At 54.4% G+C, this 23,701-nt stretch overlaps 9 protein-coding genes across 9 annotated transcripts; 6 read left to right on the forward strand and 3 right to left on the reverse strand.

Annotated features, from left to right (window-relative positions):
- Positions 1-398: 398 nt before the first annotated feature.
- Positions 399-871, forward strand: MYCGRDRAFT_47480 (uncharacterized protein; the record flags this gene model as incomplete). Its single annotated transcript, XM_003849218.1, has 3 exons — positions 399-471; positions 530-661; positions 720-871. The coding sequence occupies 3 exons, from the start codon at positions 399-401 to the stop codon at positions 869-871; spliced, it is 357 nt and encodes a 118-aa protein (XP_003849266.1).
- A 1,533-nt stretch (positions 872-2,404) lies between these two features.
- On the reverse strand, positions 2,405-2,944 carry MYCGRDRAFT_28261 (uncharacterized protein; the record flags this gene model as incomplete). Its single annotated transcript, XM_003849794.1, has 1 exon — positions 2,405-2,944. A coding segment is annotated over one exon (540 nt), but the record flags the coding sequence as incomplete, so codon positions are not given.
- Positions 2,945-4,398: 1,454 nt separating this feature from the next.
- On the forward strand, positions 4,399-5,965 carry MYCGRDRAFT_47757 (uncharacterized protein; the record flags this gene model as incomplete). The annotated part of the gene is made up of 3 exons (XM_003849219.1): positions 4,399-4,624; positions 4,684-5,314; positions 5,386-5,965. 3 exons carry the CDS (start codon positions 4,399-4,401, stop codon positions 5,963-5,965), a joined length of 1,437 nt encoding a protein of 478 aa, XP_003849267.1.
- A 598-nt stretch (positions 5,966-6,563) lies between these two features.
- On the forward strand, positions 6,564-8,545 carry MYCGRDRAFT_47406 (uncharacterized protein; the record flags this gene model as incomplete). Its single annotated transcript, XM_003849220.1, has 4 exons — positions 6,564-6,641; positions 6,696-6,818; positions 6,877-8,209; positions 8,265-8,545. 4 exons carry the CDS (start codon positions 6,564-6,566, stop codon positions 8,543-8,545), a joined length of 1,815 nt encoding a protein of 604 aa, XP_003849268.1.
- A 1,149-nt stretch (positions 8,546-9,694) lies between these two features.
- MYCGRDRAFT_95504 (uncharacterized protein) lies at positions 9,695-11,630 on the forward strand (the record flags this gene model as incomplete). Its single annotated transcript, XM_003849221.1, has 3 exons — positions 9,695-9,756; positions 9,886-10,954; positions 11,010-11,630. 3 exons carry the CDS (start codon positions 9,695-9,697, stop codon positions 11,628-11,630), a joined length of 1,752 nt encoding a protein of 583 aa, XP_003849269.1.
- Positions 11,631-12,530: 900 nt separating this feature from the next.
- ALD3 (aldehyde dehydrogenase) lies at positions 12,531-14,147 on the forward strand (the record flags this gene model as incomplete). Its single annotated transcript, XM_003849222.1, has 3 exons — positions 12,531-13,051; positions 13,106-13,802; positions 13,872-14,147. 3 exons carry the CDS (start codon positions 12,531-12,533, stop codon positions 14,145-14,147), a joined length of 1,494 nt encoding a protein of 497 aa, XP_003849270.1.
- A 1,241-nt stretch (positions 14,148-15,388) lies between these two features.
- Positions 15,389-16,047, reverse strand: MYCGRDRAFT_82038 (uncharacterized protein; the record flags this gene model as incomplete). The annotated part of the gene is made up of 1 exon (XM_003849793.1): positions 15,389-16,047. The coding sequence occupies one exon, from the start codon at positions 15,743-15,745 to the stop codon at positions 15,509-15,511; it is 237 nt and encodes a 78-aa protein (XP_003849841.1).
- Positions 16,048-18,813: 2,766 nt separating this feature from the next.
- Positions 18,814-20,523, forward strand: CYP-59 (putative P450 monooxygenase; the record flags this gene model as incomplete). The annotated part of the gene is made up of 4 exons (XM_003849223.1): positions 18,814-19,006; positions 19,062-19,135; positions 19,188-19,431; positions 19,490-20,523. 4 exons carry the CDS (start codon positions 18,814-18,816, stop codon positions 20,521-20,523), a joined length of 1,545 nt encoding a protein of 514 aa, XP_003849271.1.
- A 291-nt stretch (positions 20,524-20,814) lies between these two features.
- Positions 20,815-21,230, reverse strand: MYCGRDRAFT_48129 (hydrophobin-like protein; the record flags this gene model as incomplete). The annotated part of the gene is made up of 3 exons (XM_003849792.1): positions 20,815-20,859; positions 20,921-21,006; positions 21,071-21,230. 3 exons carry the CDS (start codon positions 21,228-21,230, stop codon positions 20,815-20,817), a joined length of 291 nt encoding a protein of 96 aa, XP_003849840.1.
- Between the last annotated feature and the right edge of the window lie 2,471 nt (positions 21,231-23,701).

Raw genomic sequence — 23,701 nt, forward strand, 5'->3', positions numbered from 1 at the left:
AGAGACGATTGTAGCTTTGTGGAGCAGACTCATACTGAGTCGCAGAGAGCATGGCTTCGTTGCCGATGGAATGAGCCGCAGAGGAAACGTGACCACGTCGCGAGGTCGCAGCCCGTCTAAGCGAGTGACGACTCGCAGGCGAGACGTCTATCAACGCCCCAGCCGAGATAAGAGATGGATGGGGTGATGTGGACCATTGCCGCGCCTCGACCAGCTCGTCCGGCAATATTTGCCTTTTCAGGCAGTCCCATGAGTGGGTGCACGGTTCTAGACAACCACTTGCTCTCAAAAGCGGAGCTTCCAGCAATAGAGCATCCATACGTTACTACATGTGCTGATTGCTGGCCGAGAGCATCTCTTCTCCGCCGTAACAAATCGCTCGCCAAATCTTCATCAACATGCCTGTCGACTTCCAGTCTGCGACCGAGCGTTTCAAGATTCCTGAAGCGTTTGGGTCTCATGTTTTCTTTCGTAAGTGCAGAGAAGGTACGAGATGGAAGAATGAATGTGAATTGACACTTCATCGCAGGCGACATTGCTGGCACCAAAGATGCCGACCGCGCACAAGACCGATTGGTCGGCATTTGGTTCCGCATCGAAAAGGGACCTGAAGTCGGACCCGGGATTCACGGGTACGATGAGTGCGGCGTTGTTTGGGAGGGTAGGTTGAGTCGTTGTTTGGGTCGGCGCGGCCTGTGCGAAGCTGACGAATGTGACAGGCACAGTAACTCTACGCGACGAGATCGGGAACGAGAGAACCTTGGGACCGGGCGAGAGCTTCTTCATTCATCGCGGCAGCGAGGTCAAGTTCTCTTCAACGGACTATGGCGTATGCTACAAAGCTGCCGCCAGGCCTCAGGGTAAGCTCTGAGGTCACGACCGACATCATGAAATCCCCGGATTTGGTCCATTCCTGGCTTGAGCATGAGGGGAGACCCGGGAGAGAGGCTGCATGTTGGAAAGTGGGCGCTTGCCACGGGTCGGACAAAAGGGAAGCGTGTACGGGCGTGGGACCAGGTTTGGAGGTAGGGTTGGATGATGATTGTTTCGCTTGGCGGTGATGCGGAGGAGATGTTGTTCAACAGTTGATTTGGCGTCTCAGAGGTTGCTTGCACTGCAATTCGCTTTCCAGATAGCCGATGAATCGTAAGGTGTTGCTACATTATGATGCTGTTGATGTCCGCTCCCCACTCACCAAAGAAAGCAGGAAGAAAGAAGTTGCCGTCGTCGTTTTGATAGTCAGCATACTGTAACATGTCTTGTTGTGACATGCTGTGAGCCACCTGAAGATTCTGATCCACGTTCTGGGAATGCAGCAACGGGTCAATGGTATTGCGAAAATCTGCGGGTCTCGGTGCTTTTTCTCCTGGCGGGTATACTTCACCCGACCTCATCCGGCCTCGCGATCGCAGCACCTTCAGTGAATGTATGTACTGTCCGGGAAGAGAATGACCGCTGCCCATATTCTCGAGGACTTCTAGACAAGCGGACCACGCGGCGTCCAATTCGCCTACAGCCAGCCGACGGACCAGTCGCGGTGTACATTCGGTGAGTATCACAATAACAGCACAGGTGATGATGTCTGACAGCACCCGTCAGTGGATGATGAACGTGGATCAGCTGTTTGCATGGCTAGATCAAGATCCGACTTACAGAAGAGGCTGTACCACCAAGCGCCGGTGGCCTGTTCTTGTGTTGCTTTTTGCAAAGACAGCGCAAGTTCGCACGCTGTTCGAACGCAGATGAATGCAGACTGCTGTACCATGCAGGCCGGGAGATCGTCTACCGGAAAGGAGTCATCTTCGCCCGTTGATGTCTGATGATCTCCCGATCGGGCGAGGGAGCAAAAGCTGGTAAAGCATGGGCGGTGTAACAAAACCCTCATGTGGAGGAATCTGAGAACTCCTGTCAGTCTGGAGTGCTCCCCATGTGTCATCCGACTGTGCCAACCTTGAGTTTAGCACGTTGCGCTGACGCTCCACGACCATATTCGCACGAGAGCCTTGATCAACACAAAGCTCTAATGCGCTCAGGCTCGAACTAGCGAGGTCGTTCAACTCTGAATGCAGGCCGAGTATGGCGGAGAGAGCATCTGCTGCTGCTGGTAGCTGGGTCGATCGAGCCGAGGCCTTTGAGACCGTGCTCAAAGAAGGGTGATAGACTCGATGAAGAATTTTGCCGAGCATCCTCGCGGCTCTACTGTTCTGCACAAAGAAGTTGCAGATGAGTGGATCGGAGTCAAGGGAGTCCCCGGCTGGAGAAAATTGTGCCAAGTCGACGGCGGACGGGACTGGAATATCCTCCACGGCAGTAAAAGTTGGCGGTCGACCGAGAGTCATGCATACAGTCCTGCAGCTCATTCTTAGCTGCCGGTGTCATCTCAGCCGAGATCCGGTACTTACGTATCCATCTGCACGCAAGCATGCCATACTCGCCATCTCATCGCCATCTCGAGAGGTGTTGCATCGTCCGGCGCAATGCTCGATTGGAGTCCAAGTCCAACAGCCATACGATAAGCTAGGCCAATTATATTCCAGCATCTTTCCGGAGAATTAGTGCATTGCAAATACATCCCGAACAGCAGCAGAGCCTGGACACATGCTATACTTCCGCTATCCAGCAGGTCGAAATGAAGTAGGCCGTTGATTCGCTCGCAGAACGTGGCGGATGCGGAGTCCTTGTCGGAAGGAGGATAGTCGGAGAATTGACAGCCGAGTGCGAACATGGCATTCAGTGCACATACGTAGATGTTGAATGGGCAGTTGTTCCCTCCCAGTCCAACGTCAACGCTTGCTTGGTCGGATGGGAAAGCACTGCTTGTGTCCCAGAGCGTCTCGTATTGCTTGCGGAAGCTTGCTGAGTGCGTCCATGGGTAAAAGATATGATTGTTGTCAAAATAGAGAGCCAATAGCTCATCAGCAAGCTTCCGTGGGGGGAGTGCGTATTGAGGCTGTAGCATGGTCTGCATTGATGGGTTGGCAATGGCTTCGAAATTTCTGACATGTACATGATGTCCTTGAGGGGCAAAGGCCTGCTGTGTTCCGTTCTGTGATGGTTCGAAGCGTGTCTCCTCGGCAACACCATCGATGAGTGACACGAGTGAGGAGGCACCGTAGTACTCGGTGCCTCTCCGAATTTCACGACGGTCTTGGTGCATCGTGGTGGCTCCCATGGCACTGACTGGGCCATTCCCATGGCTATCGCTAGTCAACGAAGTCTCCGTTGCACGTGCTTGCTCCTGAGTCAGGTCCGACTCAACACCAAGGCTGCTGTTCCAGGCCTGGTTGGATGGATGGCAGGAGCTCCGTGCTCTGTCATCTTGCTCACCGGTACGTCCGCCGCCCTGAACAGCAGATACAGCTGAAGTTGGAGCATCGTTGGCACAACTACTAGCAACCACACGGGCTTCAAGAGCTCGAACCTTCTGCTGGAGGCTTGCTATGAATCTGGAACATGTCAAATGCAGCTGTGACAGAAGAAGAGACTACGGTGGCATACTCTTGCTCGCTCCCACGCTTGGCACTGTCGAGCAAGACGGTGTATACGCAGTCGACGGCGAGGACACCTCTCTTGGCACAAGGGGTACATACGGGCTTTATGCCGTCGCACTTGATCTTCCGTTCTCGACAAGTGCAGCAAGCGAGAGCGATACGCTTGCGTTTGCGTGGACGTCCAGGATCGTGGCCATCTTCCGGAGAGTGCCCGTCTTGCGAGACATCATGAGCGGAAACCGTAGCCGAAGACGGTCCGATGACTGACATGGTCAGTGATGGTCGAGAAACAAGAGAACAAAATGGTGAAGTCGTCTTGCGGGTATTTTGCGGAGACGTGCGACGTTGTCTTCGAAGCGCGGCTCCTACCCGGAGGACTGCGGGATACAGGCCCGAGGTTCGGCTAATGGCCCACTTTACTTTTCCCTCTACACCCCTGAACGAGGCCCGTGATAATGATAAAATACACAAAAGTACAGCGGCTGTGGGCCGAGAGAGTATACATAATCGCAGTGATGGTCGTCAAGCGGCTTCAGAGTCCCGTGGCTCCAAGGCCCGACGCTCAACATGTCTGCTATTGCGCGGTCAATTTCACGGGACAGGCTTGTCCTACGTACAACATTCGGATCGACATGGAGACCAGCGAGACGCGCTCACTCGTATGAGATACCTGCGTACTACTGCAGAGAGTACCACCTTGCACGAAACGGCCAGCCGAGCAGGTCATGGCACAGACGACCAATATTCCTGCTGGCACTTGGCCTCAGCTTAGGCGCCGGAATCGTGTATACCTTGCAGAATGCATCGAAGCTGCAGAGCTTACGGCCAGGTCCAGCATGCGATCGTCTCCAAGTGCTGCCGAGATACGCGGGTAGAGAAGAGTTGGAAAAGGTGAGTGGTCCAGGCCATGGTCCTGCACTCCTTGCTCACACTTGCCAAGGCCGTATCCGGATTGAGAGCAACGTTTGGCGAAGACCGAGTGTCGACGGATGAAGAGGAATTACGGCGGCATGGGTTTTCAGAGTGGTCTTCTATCAATATCGACACGCTGCCGGTGGCGATTGCTTATCCGAGGACCACGGAGGAAGTCTCAGTCATTGCTCAGGCATGCACAAGATACAAGATCCCCATCGGTTTGTTTGGTCCATCGTAACAGCCAACGACCACAGTGGCACTGACCTCGCATGCCCAGCTCCATATTCTGGCGGATCCTCGGTCGAAGGGAACTTCTCCGCTCCTTACGGTGGAATCTGCATAGATTTCGCCTTCATGGATCAAGTGTTGGCTGTCCACGAGGATGACCTTGATGTCGTTGTGCAGCCGGGAATCGGGTGGATGGATCTCAATGCTCAGATCCAGAAGTCAGGCCTCTTCTTTCCAGTGGACCCAGGGCCGAGCGCCATGATTGGTGGCATGGTGGGTACGTCCTGCTCCGGGACAAATGCTGTACGCTATGGGACCATGAAAGAGAATGTGGTCAACCTCACAGTAGTTCTTGCAGATGGGACCATTATCAAGACCAGGCATCGTCCGCGGAAGTCTGCGGCTGGATACAATCTCACTGGGCTCCTCGTCGGCTCTGAAGGTACCTTGGGTATCGTGACGGAGATCACGCTGAAGCTTCAGCCGATACCTGCCACCACGAGTGTCGGATTGATTCCGTTCGTGTCGGTCCGCGACGCTGCCAGTGCTGCCAGCGAGATCATCAAGACTGGAATCCAAGTCGGGGCTCTGGAGATCATGGACGACGTTTCGATGGATGTTGTAAATCGAGCTGGGTTCACCGACAGGAAGTGGGATGTTGTCCCAACAATGTTCATCAAGTGAGTCCATGGCAAAACCCACTTTTTCTTTTTTCGGCGCAAGGCGATTTTGCTGACCCGTTCCGCCAAAGGTTCGCAGGGAGCAACGAAAGCACCTCCGAGGCCATCAAACTGGTTCAAAGCATCACGACCCGACACCGCGGCGGAAACGTTGAGTTTGCCACTACGCCTGAAGAACAGCATGAGTTGTGGTCCGCACGCAAGCAAGCGCTGTGGTCGATGCTTGCTCTTCGCAAAGGCGACGAGGAAGTGTGGTCCACGGATGTCGCAGTACCGCTCTCCCGGCTTCCCGACATCATCGAAGTCAGTAAGAAGGAAATGGACGAGCTGGGACTCTTCGCTGCTGTGCTGGGCCACATTGGCGATGGAAACTTTCACGAGAGCATCATGTTTGACGGGAGTGATCCCGAAGAGCGCAGAAAGGTCGAGGGCTGCGTGAAGCGGATGGTCACAAGAGCAATCGAGATGGAGGGGACGTGTACAGGCGAACATGCCATCGGTATCGGCAAGAAGGGCCATCTCGTGGAGGAACTTGGGTTTGACACGATTCTTGTGATGCAGAAGCTGAAGGCGTCGCTGGATCCGTTGTGGATCATGAATCCGGGCAAGATCTTCGATCATCCGCGCGAGGATCGCATCGTGGGACATTGAAGGACGGATCCATACCTAGATACTGTACCTTGTGATAGTGATGAAACCCTTCTTGACGGACATTGTTGTTGTTCGGCGCAGCCCTGCGATGCTTCGTAAGGTAGTTCTACTTCGTTCATCGCGAGGCGGTTCCCTCGTCGCTGGGAGACAGGCATGCGTACAATCACGCGTCGTCCTTTGGACCTGGTAGGTCTAGATTCGGGTTTGGACCTTGAGGTGAGAACCTGCCGGGCGGTGCTGTCGGAGCTAAGACTTCGGCAACGTGTTCAACGTGTCAAGCAGTGTTCGGGATGCGGGAAGCAGCCGTGAAATTGTCCTACCACCTCACGCAAACGTGAACCTGAATCGGTTGCTATCCGTCTCCTGGCCCACGAGTCTCCGCTTGCCCATTTGATCATCCGCTTTCACATGTGCAGCGCCATCGGAACCTCATCCCTTCAATCTTGCGCCATGGCGGATGGACACATGGCACCTCAGGCAGTGGTACCGGCGAGCTCGCATCAAATAACCAGCTTTGCCCTCTTGTGCGAGCCCAGCCGCACGTATGCTCATCGACCCCTTCGCGTGAATCGCATCGCAGTTACCTCTGCCCGGTACAATGTCAGCCCGCCAGCGATCGAAGACGGGTGGGTCCACCTATACCGCGTCTTATGCCTTCTTTGAAGCGATATGGGAGGTCAGTCATCCAAATGTCGCACGAGCGCGGACCGACGTTGACTTCTGCATGCAGGCCGGTATTACGCACTGCTTTGTGAATCTTGGCTCTGATCATCCAAGTATCATGGAAGCCATGGCCAAGGGACGCCAGGAGCAGGGTGCACATTTCCCCAGAATCATCACCTGCCCACACGAGGTGAGCTACCCGAGTGGCTGTGATGAGACGAAGACGTTGGTGCTGATTTGCCCGGTAGATGGTTGCCCTGTCCATGGCGGATGGGTACGCTAGAGTGACGAACAGACCTCAATGCGTGATCGTACACACGGACGTCGGGACGCAGAATCTGGGTGCTGCTGTGCACAATGCCTCCACTGGCCGTGCGCCGGTCCTCATCTTCGCCGGACTGTCACCTTACACGACCCATGGTGAGTATCGAGGCTCACGTACCGAATACATTCACTGGATTCAGGACATCCCTGATCAGAAGGCGATTCTTGCACAATACTGCCGCTACACTGGCGAGATCAAGCGAGGCGCCAACATCAAGCAGATGGTGAACCGCGCTTTGACATTCGCGCAAAGCGAGCCCAAGGGACCTGTGTATCTGTATGGTGCCCGTGAAGCAGTCGAGGAAGACATCGAACCGTACTCCCTGAACCAGTCTCACTGGACCGCCGTGGAACCAGCGGCCCTTACTTCCGAGCAAGCAACCCGAATCGCCCACTTTCTGGTCAAGGCCGAAAGACCGCTGGTCATCACCGGCTACAGTGGAAGAAAACACTCCACAGTGGACAGTCTCCGTACGCTTGCAGATGCTGTACCTGGACTTCGCGTTCTGGACACAGGGGGATGCGACATGAACTTCCCTGCTGACCACCCAGCCTGGCAAGGCTTTCGACTCGGCAGTCACAGCAGCATCCGAGACGCCGATGTCATCCTCGTCCTGGACTGTGACGTGCCTTGGGTTCCGACGCAATGTGCGCCCGACGAAAATGCAACCATCCTCCACATCGACAGCGATCCATTGAAAAGTCTCATGCCCGTCTTTTGGATCGACGCAGTCGCACGATTCAGAGTCGACAGTGGCGTTGCATTGCGCCAGATCATTGACAACATCGCCTTAACTCCCGAACTCGAATTGATGCTGCGCGGTCCATGCTACAGCACACGCTGGACGGCACTCCAGAAGGCGCACGAGCAAAGACTTCAAGAAATTTCAGCGGCCATCCGCGTTGAGGATGACGGCTCTTACAATGCCGCATTTCTCGCAAGCGCCGCTCGCAAGGCCTGTCCCAAAGAGACCATCTGGGCCATCGAGGCTGTCACGAATGCTCAAATCATCGCAGACCAAATCCAAGCCACTATTCCAGGAAGCTGGATCAATTGCGGTGGTGGCGGGCTCGGATGGTCCGGCGGTGGAGCGCTAGGCATCAAGTTGGCCTCGGAGTTCGAGGATGCTGGCAGCGGCAAGTTCGTCTGTCAAATTGTCGGAGACGGCACATATATGTTCAGCGTCCCGAGCACAGTTGCCTGGATCTCGCAGCGCTATGGCATCCCGGTGCCGACCATTGTGCTGAACAACAAAGGTAACCGCTTCTCTTCTTCCTATGCATGGCAACGTGCCCAAGCTGACGACCTCAGGTTGGAACGCACCCCGCCATTCAATGGTCCTGGTCCACCCCGACGGCGTGGGATCCAAGGTGACCAACCAAGAGCTCAACATCTCATTCGAAGCGACACCAGATTATTCAGGCATAGCAAAGGCAGGCTCGGGCGGGAAGTGCTTCACCGGGATAGCCAACACAGCGAGAGAGCTAGAGAAGATACTGTCAGAAGCCGTCAAGACAGTCCAAGGGGGTGTCAGTGCTGTCATTGATGCCCGTATCCCTGGTCTGGAAGCCAACTATCGCCCCTCGAAGTAGTATTCACGGTTGAGAGATCTCTAGAACCATAGCGAGCGTCCGGAAATCTTGAGAGCGATATTTCATCAATACCTTAGTCCTGAGCCATTCATTATATGATCATATCGAGCTGCTGATTGTATCGTTTCATGTCGACGACCTGAATATATACCAAGCATAAAAATCCCTACGTCCTCTGCTTGGTTCACTATCCATAGTCGACGACGATACAGACTCCTGCTTGGGTCCGTCTCAGGAGCGTGGTGATTCGTCTGGTCATCATTTTCTGGTCATGCGACGGTGGTCGGTGCAGGAAGACGGCTTACCTTAGACGGTCATCTAACGACGGAGCTTCAAATGGCCTACCCCGCCAAATTCCTAGTTTTGCGAATTCGCAGAATTAAACACTCTGTAGACTATCGCCTTTTCGTATAGCGCGGCGCCCGACTGCTAGTCGTAGGCTCCCTAGGTCGCCGCGAGCTTTTATATAGTTTAGCCTACCTTCTAAACTTAGTTATAATTATAATAGAAATATATTAATTACCTCGTAAAGTTGTTATAGCTTGCGTTCCTCTATCGTAAAAGTTAGAAACTTAAACTTCGAACTTTAAATTCTAAACGAGGTTGTAAGGATCGTAATAACGAGGATAGTACTATAAAGAAGCAACTTTTATCTTAGTTTTTAAAGATGCGATATATGTAAATAGCTTTGTGTTATACATTATAGGCAGAAGAAATATACGAGGCTCTATTCTACGTATTGTAGACGTCGGTCTCGCTACTGTTTCTAAAAATCCAGGAATTTGGCGGGGTGGGCTATTTGAACCTCCGTACTAAGGCGGGACTTCTGGGTGTGATCAAGGTACCTTACACTGCGACACTTCGACGACGTTCGACGACACGTCCGACCCCGACTAATCGATACGTACAAGCCCGACCTCACCGTAACATTAACAACACCCACGCCATTTCCATTTCCAATAGACTTTTGCTGATACCGCCTGGACTGCACGACCGCGGTGTCGCCGATACACCTCGTGACAAGACCTCGATGCTCGTGCCGAACGCAGGGACGGCCACAAGGACCTCATTACGCCGGCTGTTGAACACTCGGCGATGACGACGCGGACGCGCAGTCGTGGTAAGCAACCCCGTGCCAGGCGTTTAGCCATGGGCGAGAACCTGGAGCTGAATGTGCGCCACCAGGTGGATGCATTGCGTGCAAGAAAAAGGTGAGCAACTTCTCCTCCGCCGCTCCGTGGCAGAGTCTGATGGCATGACCTCCAGCACATGAAATGCGACGAGAATCGACCGTCATGCACGAATTGCACATCGAAGGATGCCGAATGTCCTGGCTATAGCAAGCCATCAATATGGAAGGTCTCCCGCAAACGGGCGCCCAAGGCGGCGAACACCACTTCTTCTCCGCGCCTCCGACAGTCCAACAGCGTCCTGGGAGAGAAATCGACTCTCGCAACCCAAAATCCAGCAAACGGGCAAGGTTCAGACGTGCAAGCAGCAAGGGATATACATAGCTCGGATTCCGTGGGCTCAGCAGATGACATTGTCCGATTTCTGGCCTCACTGGAGTCCTCCGTACCTAGACTTTCGCATGATCCCCGACTGGGCTCTTCGGACGACCATGGCTTCGCAACAGCGGACACTCAGAGCGATGCGGCCACTCACGACGCTAGTCTCCCGTCGACGGTGGAAATGGAAAACTTTCCCCTCGACCATCTCGAGGAAGATTATCCAAATGTAGATTCAGCACAGTTCGATTGGCCAGAATCGGTGAAAAGGTCGTGTGTAAATGCCGTCAACTTCTCACTCGACGATCGAGATGATGCGACGTGGTTGGCTTCCGGAGAACTTGCTAGAACTATGGGCTCAACGGACGGAGAAGTCTGCCAACACCCCGGCATGCTTACAAATGAACATGACGCCTTTGGACAAAACGCGATGATGATACCCTGCCAGACGTCCTTCGAACCGCCATTCTTGGACTTGGAGCATATCGATTCGACCGACTGGATCCTCAGCGCCTCGCCGCACCGGGATCTACAGTTGCATTCAGAAGCAAGCAATGACTTGACCATGCACTACTTCGACTCTGTGTGTCGGATACTGTCGTGCTTTGACTCCCATGAGAGTCCCTTTCGATCCGACATACCCCGTGTGATGTTGACCTGCGACTATGTTCGGGATTGCGTGGTTGGACTGTCAGCAGCACATCTGGCGAACACGCGAGCCGGCATGAAAGCCATCGCCATGAAGCACCAGGCTCGGGCAATGGCCGGTCTTTCGACTGTCCTCCAGACTATCCAAATTTACAACCAGCAGGGCAGCATCACAGGGCCGCCTCGGTTTTTGTGCTCCCCAGGAGCTCGATATCAGGCACTTTTGACTGCCTTGTTGTTGGGCGTAAGCTCGGTGAGTGAAGAGCGTCCGATTGTCTTCGCCAAACAGTTCGCTGACGACCGAATAGGCTTGGTACGATGCTTCTGCTGTGAGCCTTGCGCATTTGTTCGGCGCCAGATCACTGTTCCGAGCATGGCTGGTCGACGAGTCACTATGCAGTGTGAATGACGAGCCTGTCCTTCTGAACCGCCAGCAGAGCTTTCTCGTTGGCGCTTTTGTCTTTTTGGAATGTCTTGCATCGTTCATCCACGACCAGACCTTCGACGCTCTGGCGCACATCCGTCGGTTTGGGGCCCTGGCGGAGGGACAAACGATGTATCCTAATCCGTGGACTGGGATCAGTACTCCGCTGTTTGTACATTTGGCCGAGACAGCAGTCATCATGAGATATAAACGGAGTTTCGCTGGGTTCCAGCCTCAGGCGAGAGCGGAAGCGTACAATGAGGCGTACAAGTCTGCAGAACGTCTGTACAAGAAAACCCTGCTACACACTGGAGCTGGGAGAGAAGCAATGGAAGAGACGAAGGATCCGACGACACCGCTCGACCACCTTATCGCGATGGATGATGCTTATCGACTAGTGATCTTGATGGAGCTCGTCCAGGTCTTTCCTGAATTAATCTTGGACGAGTTCAAGTCATCCTCAGCGGCCAAAACCCAGTCGTGGACTTTGCGATCGCAATCTTGACGGTCGTGTCTCATCTGCCTCAGAATTCTGGAGCAAATGTTATGCTGCCCTTACCTCTAATAATAGCAGGCAGTGCGCTCCAGGCTCCCAGGCCATTCGAGAAGCGACCTGCTGGCACGTCTGCGTCATGCGCCGCCCGGACCAGTATTTCGGCCGTCATGCATAGCCCAAGAATGCTTCAGAAATGGCGTGAACAAACCACCTTTCGGCTTGACCGCACCTATAAGCACGTTGGACTGGCACCGCTGCAATTTGCTGAGCAACTTGTGCAAGAGGTCTGGCGTCGCGCAGACCTGGTAGACTCGAACGGATCTGAGACGGCCGTCGCCGCGGTGCACTGGATGGACACAATGATCGAAGAAAGGCTCGAGACGCTCTTCGGTTGATCGAGTCTACATGAAGCCGCAATACCCGTTATTCGGGAAGCGCTGTTTTCACACCGGACAATATAGCAACATCGCCGATGAGCCCGCCAGTGTGCCTCGAGGCTACCCAACTGACGTCCTTCCACCTCATTGGAGGCCTGTATGGATACTCATAATTTGAAAACAGATGGTCGCTCCGCCAGAATTTCACGCGGCGGTGGCTGGATTTGGAATCTCATCGCGTGGTCCGCGTCCTTCACTACCCGCTATGGGAAGCACCCACGCTTGGGCCTTCGAGTGCGCGAGGCCGTGTATAGCTGCCCGTTATGGCAACTACAGGCGCCGACGTGGTTCGGCTTTCTCCTCCATCCAACTGCGCTCGGATACTTGCCGTGACCTGTGGCCGAGCTGGCTGGACCGGGATTGCTTGCCGGCAGGTCAGCTATTGATCAACAAGTGGTATATGTGCATACCAGGCATGTGAATATGCTCACTGTGATGTGCTGCGCCTGTACAACCACGCGACCATCCGAACATGTCCAACAAGGCTTTGAAACTCACCGGATCGAGCGGCCAGATCATCTCGTTGCCCACGGGTCTGTTCATCGACAACGAATTTTTTCCCTCTGTCCACGGCAACACGATCGATGTCAGCAATGCCGCCACCAGAAATGTTATCGGTACCATCAGTTGTGCGACAGCCCAAGACGTCGATGTCGCCGTGAAATCGTCCCAGAAAGCATATCAAGAGACTTGGAGACACGTCTCGGCAGCAACGAGGAGACAACTCTTGAACAAGCTCGCCGACTTGATCGAACGGGACGGAGACAGCTTCGCCGTGATCGAGGGTAACGATGTCGGAGCTTTGACCAGTACGACTACGGGCCTGTTGGTACCGATGTCCGTTGAATGGCTTCGATACTATGCGGGTTGGGCAGACAAGGTGGAGGGTCGGAGTGCCAAGTGGGACAATGCTGGAGCGCCCTCTGGACTTGCGTACACGCAGCGCGAGCCTTATGGCGTGACTGCCGCCATCGTTCCTTGGAACACGCCTTTGTAATGATCCACTCCGCCCTCGCTCAATGAAGCCCTGCTGACGAAACTTCTTAGGATGCTGACGTGCTGGAAGATTGGCCCTTGCATTGCTGCTGGAAACACGGTGGTGATCAAGCCTCCAGAGCTGGCTCCTTTGTCCGCCTTGAAGCTGGCTGAGTTGATCAAGGAAGCTGGATTCCCACCAGGCGTCATCAACATCATTCCAGGCTTGGGTCACACGGCAGGATCCGCACTCGCCCATCATCAGGACGTCCGCAAGATTGCATTCACAGGATCTACAGTCACAGGACGGTTGGTCTTAGAAGCATCCGCGAAGAGCAACCTGAAGAAAGTGTCGCTGGAGCTGGGTGGCAAATCCCCCTCCATCATCTTCGACGATGCGGACTTTGACGATGCCGTCACCTGGGCTGCAGCCGGCATTACAGCAGGCGAGGGCCAGATCTGCGCGGCGGGCTCACGCATCTACGTTCAAGATACTATCTACAAGAAATTTTTGCAGGCCTTCTCCGACAAGTGCAAGGCAGCGATTCTCGGCGATCCTCTGGCGGCGAACACGACCAAAGGACCTTTGATCAGCGATGGGCAACGGGAGAAGGTCCTGGGCTTCATCGATCGGGCCAAGAAGAACGGGACCCCGTTGTTATATGGAGGTGATCGGTTGGGCAGCAGCAATGGCGTGCAAAATACTGCATTCTTCGATGTGCCAGATGATGCGGAGATCGTTCAAGAAGAAATCTTCGGTCCAGTCGCGGTAATTATCAATCTCAAGCACACCTCTTGAGTACGGCTGCTATGAACATTGCGACTAATGTGTGTGCAGGCCATTACAAAATTCAGTACAGAGCAAGAAGTCATCCAAAAATCCAGCAATTCCAACTACGGGTTGTCCGCCTCCGTCTTTACCCGTGATCTGGCTCGCGCACACAGAGTAGCCGATCAGCTCGAAAGCGGCCAGGTGACCATCAATGCGTGGGCCATGCTGGCTGCCAACATGCCTTTTGGCGGTAAGTCTCGAGCGTTACCTCCGCAACGTGACGCGGCGCTAATGGATTCCAGGATTCAAGCAGAGTGGTTTTGGCAGGGACGGCGGTCCTGAAGCTCTCGAAGACTGGACAACGGTCAAAGCGGTGAAAGTCTTCCTTCCCAGGCTGTAGAGTTGGCAGACCTGTCTGCCCATGGGTTGGGTCCGAGATGGCATGTCGCGTGCTAAAAAGAGTGTAGCAAGTAGCACTTTGTCTTGATCGATTGCTTCAAGCGGTAACGCCGACAGGCATTTCCTAAATCTATGCAGTCCTGCAAACATTCATGTCGTCCGTGTCCACCGGGGGATCAGCATGGCGACTTAGAAGAGCACTGGATCTCCGGTTGCCGATACTGTGGCTGATTGTCGCTGCTGTCGACTGACTCGAGTCATCTCCCTCGAGCGATACTGAGGGATCGAACTGTCCACTGTACTAGTCGTCCGTAATAGCGCAATGTCCTCGTGACCGGTGCAAGGACGGCCGCTGCTCCCGCCTCGATGTGGGGGCTGCGTAAGCATTCACTTCGCCGTGCAGGGTCAACGCTACCACGCGGGAACACGCGACGTCACAGCATGCTCTGTGCGTACAAAGAATTCAGTTGACCACCTTGATCGACCAAGTTCTTGTGATGAAACTACGACGACTGCGCAAAAGCCACTGCAATGGCCCAGGCGATGGACAGCATGACCCGGAGACGCAACTTGCATCGCAGACAGGCTTCGGAAGAATACGCCATGCTGTACTCAGCAGCGTCTTCGGTCAGATTTATTCGCCCGCAGGCCCGTTGCATCCTGCCCGGGACCTAATAGCGAACACTTAAGTGTCTCTCACTTCAAGCATAAGCAGCATGTGGGAGACCTCAGCGGAACGACCGAGCGAGCTGCGACCAGGGACGGATCGATCTGTTTGGATCAGGGGCAGTGCTGCGAGGCAGCGTAGAGCTCCGAGCAGGGAATGCCAGTGATGGGTTCTCACGATGTTAGGCTAGTACCGGCCACTGGACCTCTTCGAACAATTAGAAGACACTCTCGTCTCGACTAATTTTTCCTTAGACTGCATTTCCTTTCTTTCCGATAACCTTTCTGCCTCCTCCCTCTAACGTGATTTACCAACATCATCCGTCACCCAACAGCCCCTTGACCAACACCTCAAGCCAACATGAGGCTTCCAGCAACCTCCACATCCGCCACACTCATAGCGGCGACTCTGGCAGCTCCAATCGAGCCATTGCCACTTGCAGCTCGCGCAGATCAGGACTCCAAGAGACAGGTACGTCTCCCGACATCGGCGGTACTCCAAGGTGCTGACACAACTCCACAGGATCCGACTTGGAAGTTTCCTGGACCTTTGCCTGCCCTTACATCCCTTCGCCTACCACCCACGATGCTCTTCCGGAGCGTACCGAGTCCAGCCCGGTGCGTGTTCCTGTGGAATACTAGCAGAACTCCGCCATGCTGAATCCACTCTTCAGATTACATGGCCTAAGAATGGCCATAGCCTCGACCACAGCAAGCCACCCGCTGCTCCTCGCGCACCTCTCATAGCCCGTCAGATCGAGTCTTAGGCAAATCATCAGGGCAACGGCGGCAATCCTCAAGGCGGCGGGAATCCCTAGGGCGGTAGCTGTCATACCCAGGGCCAGAACAATCCAACCGCGCACACACGCCCTCATGGCCACAGTAGCCACGGCTGCCCTCCCGCTGCTGTCTAAGCTTGACGCACGCATTTCCTCATCGTGGACCCATAGCAGGCATCTGAATCGTCCAGCGACGGAGGATGGGATTTGCGAGATGGGTTTGGAGGGGTCGAGTGAGTCGAGGCTTTGCAGGTTCTGGTTTTGATTTACGCCATGTCTCGGACGACGAGGCCGAATCATTCTGAAATATGTTCGTACATCCAGCTCAATTACTCGATGGTTAGCAAAGCTCGCGCAAGCCTGGATTGCGGTCACTTTTGTCACACTTGGAAAGCGATGCAGGCGGACGCCTGCAGTGAGGGCGTAGTGCAGGAAATTTGCGAGCCCACGTCGTAGCGATCGAACTTCATTGAACGCCGCCTCGTCCTTGGCGTCTGGCCTTAGGGTTAGGGTTGAGCGCACCATCTCTCAGCATGGACCGAAACGCTATCGCTTGCGAACGTCTGGCGAGCTCATGTCGCTCCAACGTCAACGTCGATCGCTCAATGCGCAACGCAGAGTCTGGTGAGCCGTGAAAGGCTACTGCTTTGACACCATTTCCTAGCGACATTCTTTTCTGCATCAAACGATTTAATGCGGTCTTGGACGCTCCGTTACTGAATGGAGCTCTGTGCGCCGTGGTCGACACGAACGGCTGGAGGAAATGTGGTGGACGACTTCGACGACGAGTATGAGTCGGCCTTTGCTGCAGCAGAGAACAGTCACTGACCCATACCACAGGACGATTGGCAACTGGAGATCCATGTGCCCAGAGCTTTCACATCGGCATTACCGGCGACTAGATTTACTCAAAAGGTCTACGATATGAATGCGTCAGAGCATGCATCCGCCGCGGAGCTCTTCCTACCATTTTCTTCGTCGCACGCCGCGACCAGACCCTCTCCTCCCACATCGTCAATGAAATTCGCCTGTGCCGCCGACTCGGCGTATACTATCGACGACCTGACGCAACGCGACGTCCCTCAGCTGGGGCTCCATGCATCGTCGTTTCGAGACGCCACATTCGTTGCGTTCTCTTGGCCGCGTACTCTAATGGACGGTGCTGCGTATAGAGCCCTCGTGGCAAACTGTGCGGCAAAACTTGCCGGTTCCTCCACTTTCATAGAAGCGGACAGTGGCAAGGAAGATGTTCTGGCGAGCGGAGACTTGGACGACCCGTCGCTTTCAAGTCATATCGAACGACCTTGCGATTAATGGCTGGTTGCACAAGGCGCTCGCCACGTTGTCGCCGTCTCTCGAAATGCGGAGGAAAGTACCAATGCTGCATCCTTACGCCGAGCAGCGGACAAAGTCGGATGTCGCCTCCTCGTCAAGAATTGCGACGTAGCGGAGAAAGCTGCTATTTCGCACTTGGAGGAAGCAATCGAGCAGCTCGGCTTCCCGCCGATTCGCGGCGTCATACAAGAAGGGATGGTCTTACACGGAAGTCTCCATCGTTGGTTCGCAATATATTCACACACTGACGAGATCATGGGACGCCATCATCGACAACATGTCCTATAAGCAATGGCTCAACGCCACGAAACCAAAGGTCGCTGGAACTGCCTCGTTGCACAACTTCTTCACGGATCTCGACTACTTCATCATACTGTCTTCCGTTGCTGGAATAACCGGAAACATCTCTCAGAGTAACTATTCCGCGGGAAACTGCTTCCAAGACGCATTAGCACGACAGCGAACAATGCAAGGAAAGCCAGCAGTGTCCATCAATCTCGTACCAGTTATGGGCGTTGGGCTGGTTGCTGACCGTGGCGAGAATTTACAAAGGAGCTGGCAAGAACCACTAGGAAGACTCAACTGCCGATAGATTTTGTCCTTAAGCTGGTCGAGCACTCTATTCTCTTCCCACCGAAGACAAATCCGGACGACAGCCAGGTCGTCACGGGCTTTGGGTGTTTCGATGCCTTGGTCGATGATCCGACCATACGGCGAGACAGACGATTTGGCACGAAGATCGCCGAGATGGAAGCGACGACTGCCAGTCCCTCCGCTTCAAACCGAACGAGATTTCTTCTCCGTCAACCGGCACTGAAAGGTTCAACGCTCGACACATCAGAAGCAGCACCATCACCTCCGAACTTCTGATTGGTCAAATCGCGGACCTGTTCGGCATGGAAACCACGGCCATTGACCAAAGTACGGTACCTCTACCATACTACGGCATGGAGTCGTTGGTGGCAGTACGATTCCGAAACTGGATGAGTCGAACACTGAAGGCTCGCTTCTCTGTTCTCGAAATTCTACAAGCCCCATCGATTGTCAGTTTGGTGGAACAAATCGTGCCGAGGAGCACTTTGATGGCCCCAGGAGTAGCCAAGTGATCTTCTGCGTAGCCGAACAATTAGGATGTTATCCACAGCGGCTTCACGGCACAATCCTCTGCACGTCCGACTTTCGCTCTTGGGAAGTACGGTAAGCTTGCAAGCCGGTGCCGAGGGGACGGAGTTGCGGTCGTTCCGCTTTGTTCATGCCGCGAAAACGCAGCCACGATTGCGCAATGGCCTGGCTTGAGTATCCCAGCGAGCACGTCGGAGCTTGGGTCGGGGTCTTTCTGCAGTCCCCCAGGGCAAACCCTGGCCTGATCCCTCCCTCTGGAACTCATCATCATCTAGTGTGGAGTCGCTGATGCCGGAAGTCCTGCTGAGCGCGAATCTTTGGTGTTCACGGTATACCGCATTCGTAATCCGTGTTGTCGGAAGCAGGGGTAGCTCGATGTCCCTGTCTCGTGGGAGCTCATGATTCTTTCCAACAATCATGACTGCGTCACTGTGTACAGTACTTCGGGACACGAACAGGAAGTCGTAGACCAGGTCCTTCTCAACGATCAAGACGATCCTCGTCACACGCAACTTCATCGAATCATCGAGAAGGGCTTGTCAGGGCCGGCAGTCAGGTGTCAGACTATCGACGACCAGCTGGCTGCTGACCGCAGATGCAAGCCGCTATTTCTCCGCTGCCAGGCCCTTTGGCAAAGAATTACTTCGCATCTCCAAGGCGTCTCGATTGCACTCAGCCAACGCTGTGCTTTGCATACACGTTTTGCCATGGGCCTACTCTACGCAACGGGCGTTGTCCTTGTTCTCTTGACGTTCGCATGGCTGGTCCGTCGCAGACGGCGTGATGGGCTGCGTCACATTCCTGGGCCGTGGATCAATACCGTCTCGCCGTTCGCGTTCCCATATCAGGTCGTCAAGGGATTTGCCAACGTCTACTTGTATGCCTTACATGAGAAATACGGTCCGTTCCAAGAACCTCAAGCTTAAACGCCCATTGCTTACCAGATACGTTGCAGGTCCGGTTGTGCGTATCGGGCCCAATGAAGTCAGTTTCGCAGGTCCGGCTTTGGAAGCCATATATGGTCTACGGGTATGGTGTCTTCTGAAAGGATACGCACTACACGATGTTGACTGCATCACAGAAAGGAGGTGCTCTGGAGAAGAGTCGAGCGTGGTTGGGAGGGGTTTCGCCATGGAAAGGTTTCCATGGTCTGGGAATCGCGCGCGGAGACGAACATCGACGCCAGAGGCGTGCATTGGCCCCGTCCATGTCAAAGGCAGCATTGAAGTCCCAAGAAGGGATCATCCAAGAGAATGTGGGTCAGCTCATGGATCGACTTCGTGCAGAAGCCGCAAAGAGTGAGGACGTGAATGTGGCAGAGTGGTGTAAGTCAATCCTGCGATGGATTTGCATTGCTGTGATCTGACACATTCCCGACATCAGTCACCTACTTCACCTTCGATATGATGGGTGACGTCTGCTTGAACCAGTCCTTTGGATGCCTTGACCTGGGAGAACGGACCGACTGGGCCGACTCGATCATCGACCTTCACATATCCTCAAGTTGGCTCACCGTCATCCAGCAAATCGCAGGCATGGAAACAAGATTCGGTCGTTTACTGTCGAAAGTCCTGGCCAGGCTTTTCGTCCCACGCCAGCTCGACAAAAGTCGAAAGCTTCATTTCCAGAAGACAATGGACGCCACCGTACGTCGGATGGAAGCAGAGTCATCCCACCCGGACGCCATCTATCACATCCTTCGCTCCAACAAAGAGGATCGCATCATAGCTCCGCGAGAGGAGATCATCCTGAATATGACTCTGTTCCTCTCTGCCGGATCGGAGACCACGTCCATCCTCCTGACTACGTGTTCATGGCTGCTCATCAGCCACCGTCAAGTGCTCGACCGAGTGGTCCGAGAAGTGCGATCCAAATTCCAACACATTTCCGAGGTCACTTTAGACACCGTCACCGATGCCCATCTCCCCTACTTGCACGCTGTCATCCACGAGGCCTTCCGCCTCTTCCCGCCCGCGGGAACAGGCGTAGGGCGCGAGGTTCCACCCCAAGGCGACACGATTACAGGTGTGTACGTTCCTGGAGGAACTACCGTCAGAGTTGCGGCTTGGACAGTGCAGCGGTCCGCCGAACACTTCCACCAGCCCGACACGTTCCAGCCCGAACGTTGGCTCAAGCCACCGCCGAAGGAGTTTGAGAATGATCGTCTTGAGCTCTCTCAGCCGTTCATCATCGGGCCTCGCCAGTGTCTCGGTGCTCCATTGGTCATGTTTGAGAGTCAATTGGCTCTTTCTCGACTGCTTCTACAATTCGACATCTCTGCTCCAGTGACGAGACGAGGCATTGCGGAGAATGAGAAGTGGAACCTGAGTCCTACGATACGCAGCATCGAGAGCTATACCGTGATTAAGAAGCCGAACACTTGGGTCAATCTACGTCCTGTCCCTGGGATGATCTGAATGTCTGTTGGAGCAACACGAATGAGGTTTCAAGATCTGCATTAAATGCTACATTTTCACCAAGGCTGAGATGAGTGTTCAAGTTTTGGCATCGAAGGTCTCTTTTATCTCGCTCATCTGGATCAAGCTGAATCTCCATGAGCACTCAATCACAGGGGTTTCAAGACCATTGCTCTGACGTAAATGTTTCGCTTGACATGCTCTGTAGAACATGACTATCTTCTTCAGTCCTTTGAATTTCGCACGTTTCCGATCGAGTCCGTTACGTGGCATGCCGAGACTGATGAGCCTCTAGTTGGTGCCCTCTGGCTCCTGGCAGAGGAGAGCCTGTCCGAGCTACAGTGAAAAGAAGTCAGCGTATGGTCGTAGAGGCAAAGACAACTGAATCGTGACATACGACTGGGATGGCGCAGCAGCGAGCTCGCTGGCCCTTGGCGGCACACAGGTTGACAAAGTGCTGAGCGTTGTCGATGCGGGCACCGACTGGAACGATGATTAGCAAGCGGTTTCTGACAATCGATGACACCTGGATGGGAAGACGACATACCACCATCGCAGTCCAAACCGGCGACCTCCAGGACGTCGGTAGCACAGCACTGAGCCTGGCTGTAGAGGGCAGAGCCGCAGGGCTCGTACTTGCCGCCGTAAGTCGGGCTGGCGACGGCGAGGGAGGCGAAGAAGACGGCGGTGATGGTAGAGAACTGCATGTTCGCGGTGGTGTGTAGATTGTTGATTGGATTGATGAGGGAATGGTTTGTTGAATGGATGTTCAAGATGATGGGGATTTCGGGTGGTTTATATGTGCCATCAACTCCACTGTTTACAGCGCACTCCGTCCAACGCCAAGGTGCTCGACATCATCTTGCGCTCGTTGCCACCGCAGTCCGTATTCGCTTCGAACATCTCCGTGAATACATTGAATATTGGCTGTCGCCAAGAAGTTGACAATGGGGTTGAGAAACGGCGGTGTCGCGGTGAAAATGTAAGCGAAGAAAACAACCCCAGTATGTGCCGGGTGGCTGTGGAGTATGACCCACAAGACACGTTAGTGGAGGATCTCGTTCCTGGTTGACACCTGCGTTTATGCATGACATTAGGCGGTCAAATCTACGCGGATGATCAGCCGATGTCGACGCTGCAGGGACATGAACGTTGGAGGCTTCACAGTTGCCTACTTTGGTCAGTATTTCAATAGTCTAGAGCTCGACAGCCCGTCCGGCGTCCCACCGGGCCGATGCCGGGTGTTCTCAGACGACAGGTCGACTGTATCGAGCTGCAGTGCCGAGACCTCGTGTTTCTGTCGAGGGACAAGGACTGCGTGGAGGATGTCGAGGAGGCGACGCAAGAACCAGAATTTCCGCGATGTGACACGACTCTTTCTGTTCCTCGTGCATGCAAAACGACCCAAGCCACGTTGAGTGACAGCCCAGGAGTCTGATGCGTGGACAAATGGCATTGGCTGGACATGCTAGGCGGAGTGTCGTCCGATGTGGATGCCGCAAGGGGTTGTGGATGTGGATGCCGCAAGGGGTTTCTCTTGGCCAAAGCTATTGATTGGGCTCATTGATCCATTGTACGTAACTTCAGATCGCGTACCAGCAGCCCTGGACTTAATAGGTCGTCTCTTATGCACGCCAAAGTCGCCGAAGATCGCCCTTGAGTCGAATCAGGAAGTCCAGACGTAACCCGGAGAAGAGCCAAACTCACCGCTGGTCTCCGGCCTCACAGTTCGCCCTCGATTTCCCACAACTGAGGAGCATCTGATATTTGCGCCCCCACGATCGCGGCGTTCGCCTGCGATAGCGCGACAGCGTCCGCCCGTCTTCTGTTGGCAGCGTTTCTCCGCCTCCTACTTGCCCGCCCTGGATCGGCAGCCTGTCCATTTTCCCGAGCTTCGGCAACAGCGATCCACTGAGCGTCGATAATGGTCTCCTGATCGTCCGCTTGAGCATTGTTGAGTCCATCACCCCATGGATCATCAGTCTCTGCCCTCGGGCGGTTGTCATTGATACCCCACTCATCGCGAGTGCTTGGCAGCCTGATCTCGTGAAAGTCCCACGCTCCATCATCGTCGGTACGCGCCTGCTGGCTGTCGATGTCAATTTCCCGATCTCGATTGGCGGCAAGGACTCTGTCGTAGGCGGCAGCGTCCAGCCACTCATCGTCGTTAGCGACTCCTCTCCGATCACCACCTTCGTATAGCGGCTCAACCCACACGAACGGAGGAGGTTCTGGGAAGATCCCGTGATTGATCCATCCATGCCTTCCCGCGAATACCTGCCCGTCACGACGGTAGATTTCCCAACCGTCGTTGATGGCATCTGTCACCCTGTTGTCTTCCACAAGGTCCTGTGCGCGGTCGATAGCCACGTCATCGTCATCAGCGGTCAGGTCGATGTATCCAGGAAGATCACCAGGAAGTCTCCGTTCATCAGGGAAATTGTTATGCTGGACCACTTCCTCTCCCCATCCATCATCATCGCCTCCCCAGCCGTCATCCACAGCAGCTCGAGCTGGCAAATTGTCCCAGCCGTGGTCCATAGCACCTTGAGCTGGCATATTGGCGGAGTTGTACATGCAGTCGGTGGCATGATGCTGATTGCCATGTGCGAGGATCTCCACATAGGGAGCAAAGCAGAGCCAGCAGAACTGATGTCGACATTGAGAGCCTGCAATGAAGTCAGTAGGAGCTCAGCGTCCGGACAGAAGTGCCAGCTAACGTACACGTCATATGATCGCATCCTCTGTGAAGTGAGCAATGTCAGCCACGGCTCTCATCGGATATGTACTGGCGGGAGGAATACTGACTCGTTCTTCTGGATTCTTATGCTACAGCCGGGACATGTCTTCGTAATCTCCTTCAGCAACTTCTCTGAAGCTGCTTCGTCTTCATTCTTGTCCCTGCTGTTCGCCAACCTGATCTCCTCACTCTCTTGATGTTCTTGACATGACACACCGTGGTGGAAGGCGCAGCCGCATGAGACGCATTGAACGAGACCACAGGTCCCGCAGGTGAGGATGTTTTCGGCTTCGTCGTGGAACTGGCCGGCCTTGCAAGTGGCCGAGATACAAGCGTGGAAGTCTTGAGTAGCAGCCAGTGTGGCGGCCAATGTGACTGCCATATAGCTGAAATTATGTCAGCTCCCGTCTTTTTCAATGGTCTTACCAAGCCGGAGGA

Source organism: Zymoseptoria tritici, chromosome 9 (genome assembly GCF_000219625.1).
Source record: "Zymoseptoria tritici IPO323 chromosome 9, whole genome shotgun sequence".
Lineage (NCBI taxonomy): Eukaryota > Fungi > Ascomycota > Dothideomycetes > Mycosphaerellales > Mycosphaerellaceae > Zymoseptoria > Zymoseptoria tritici.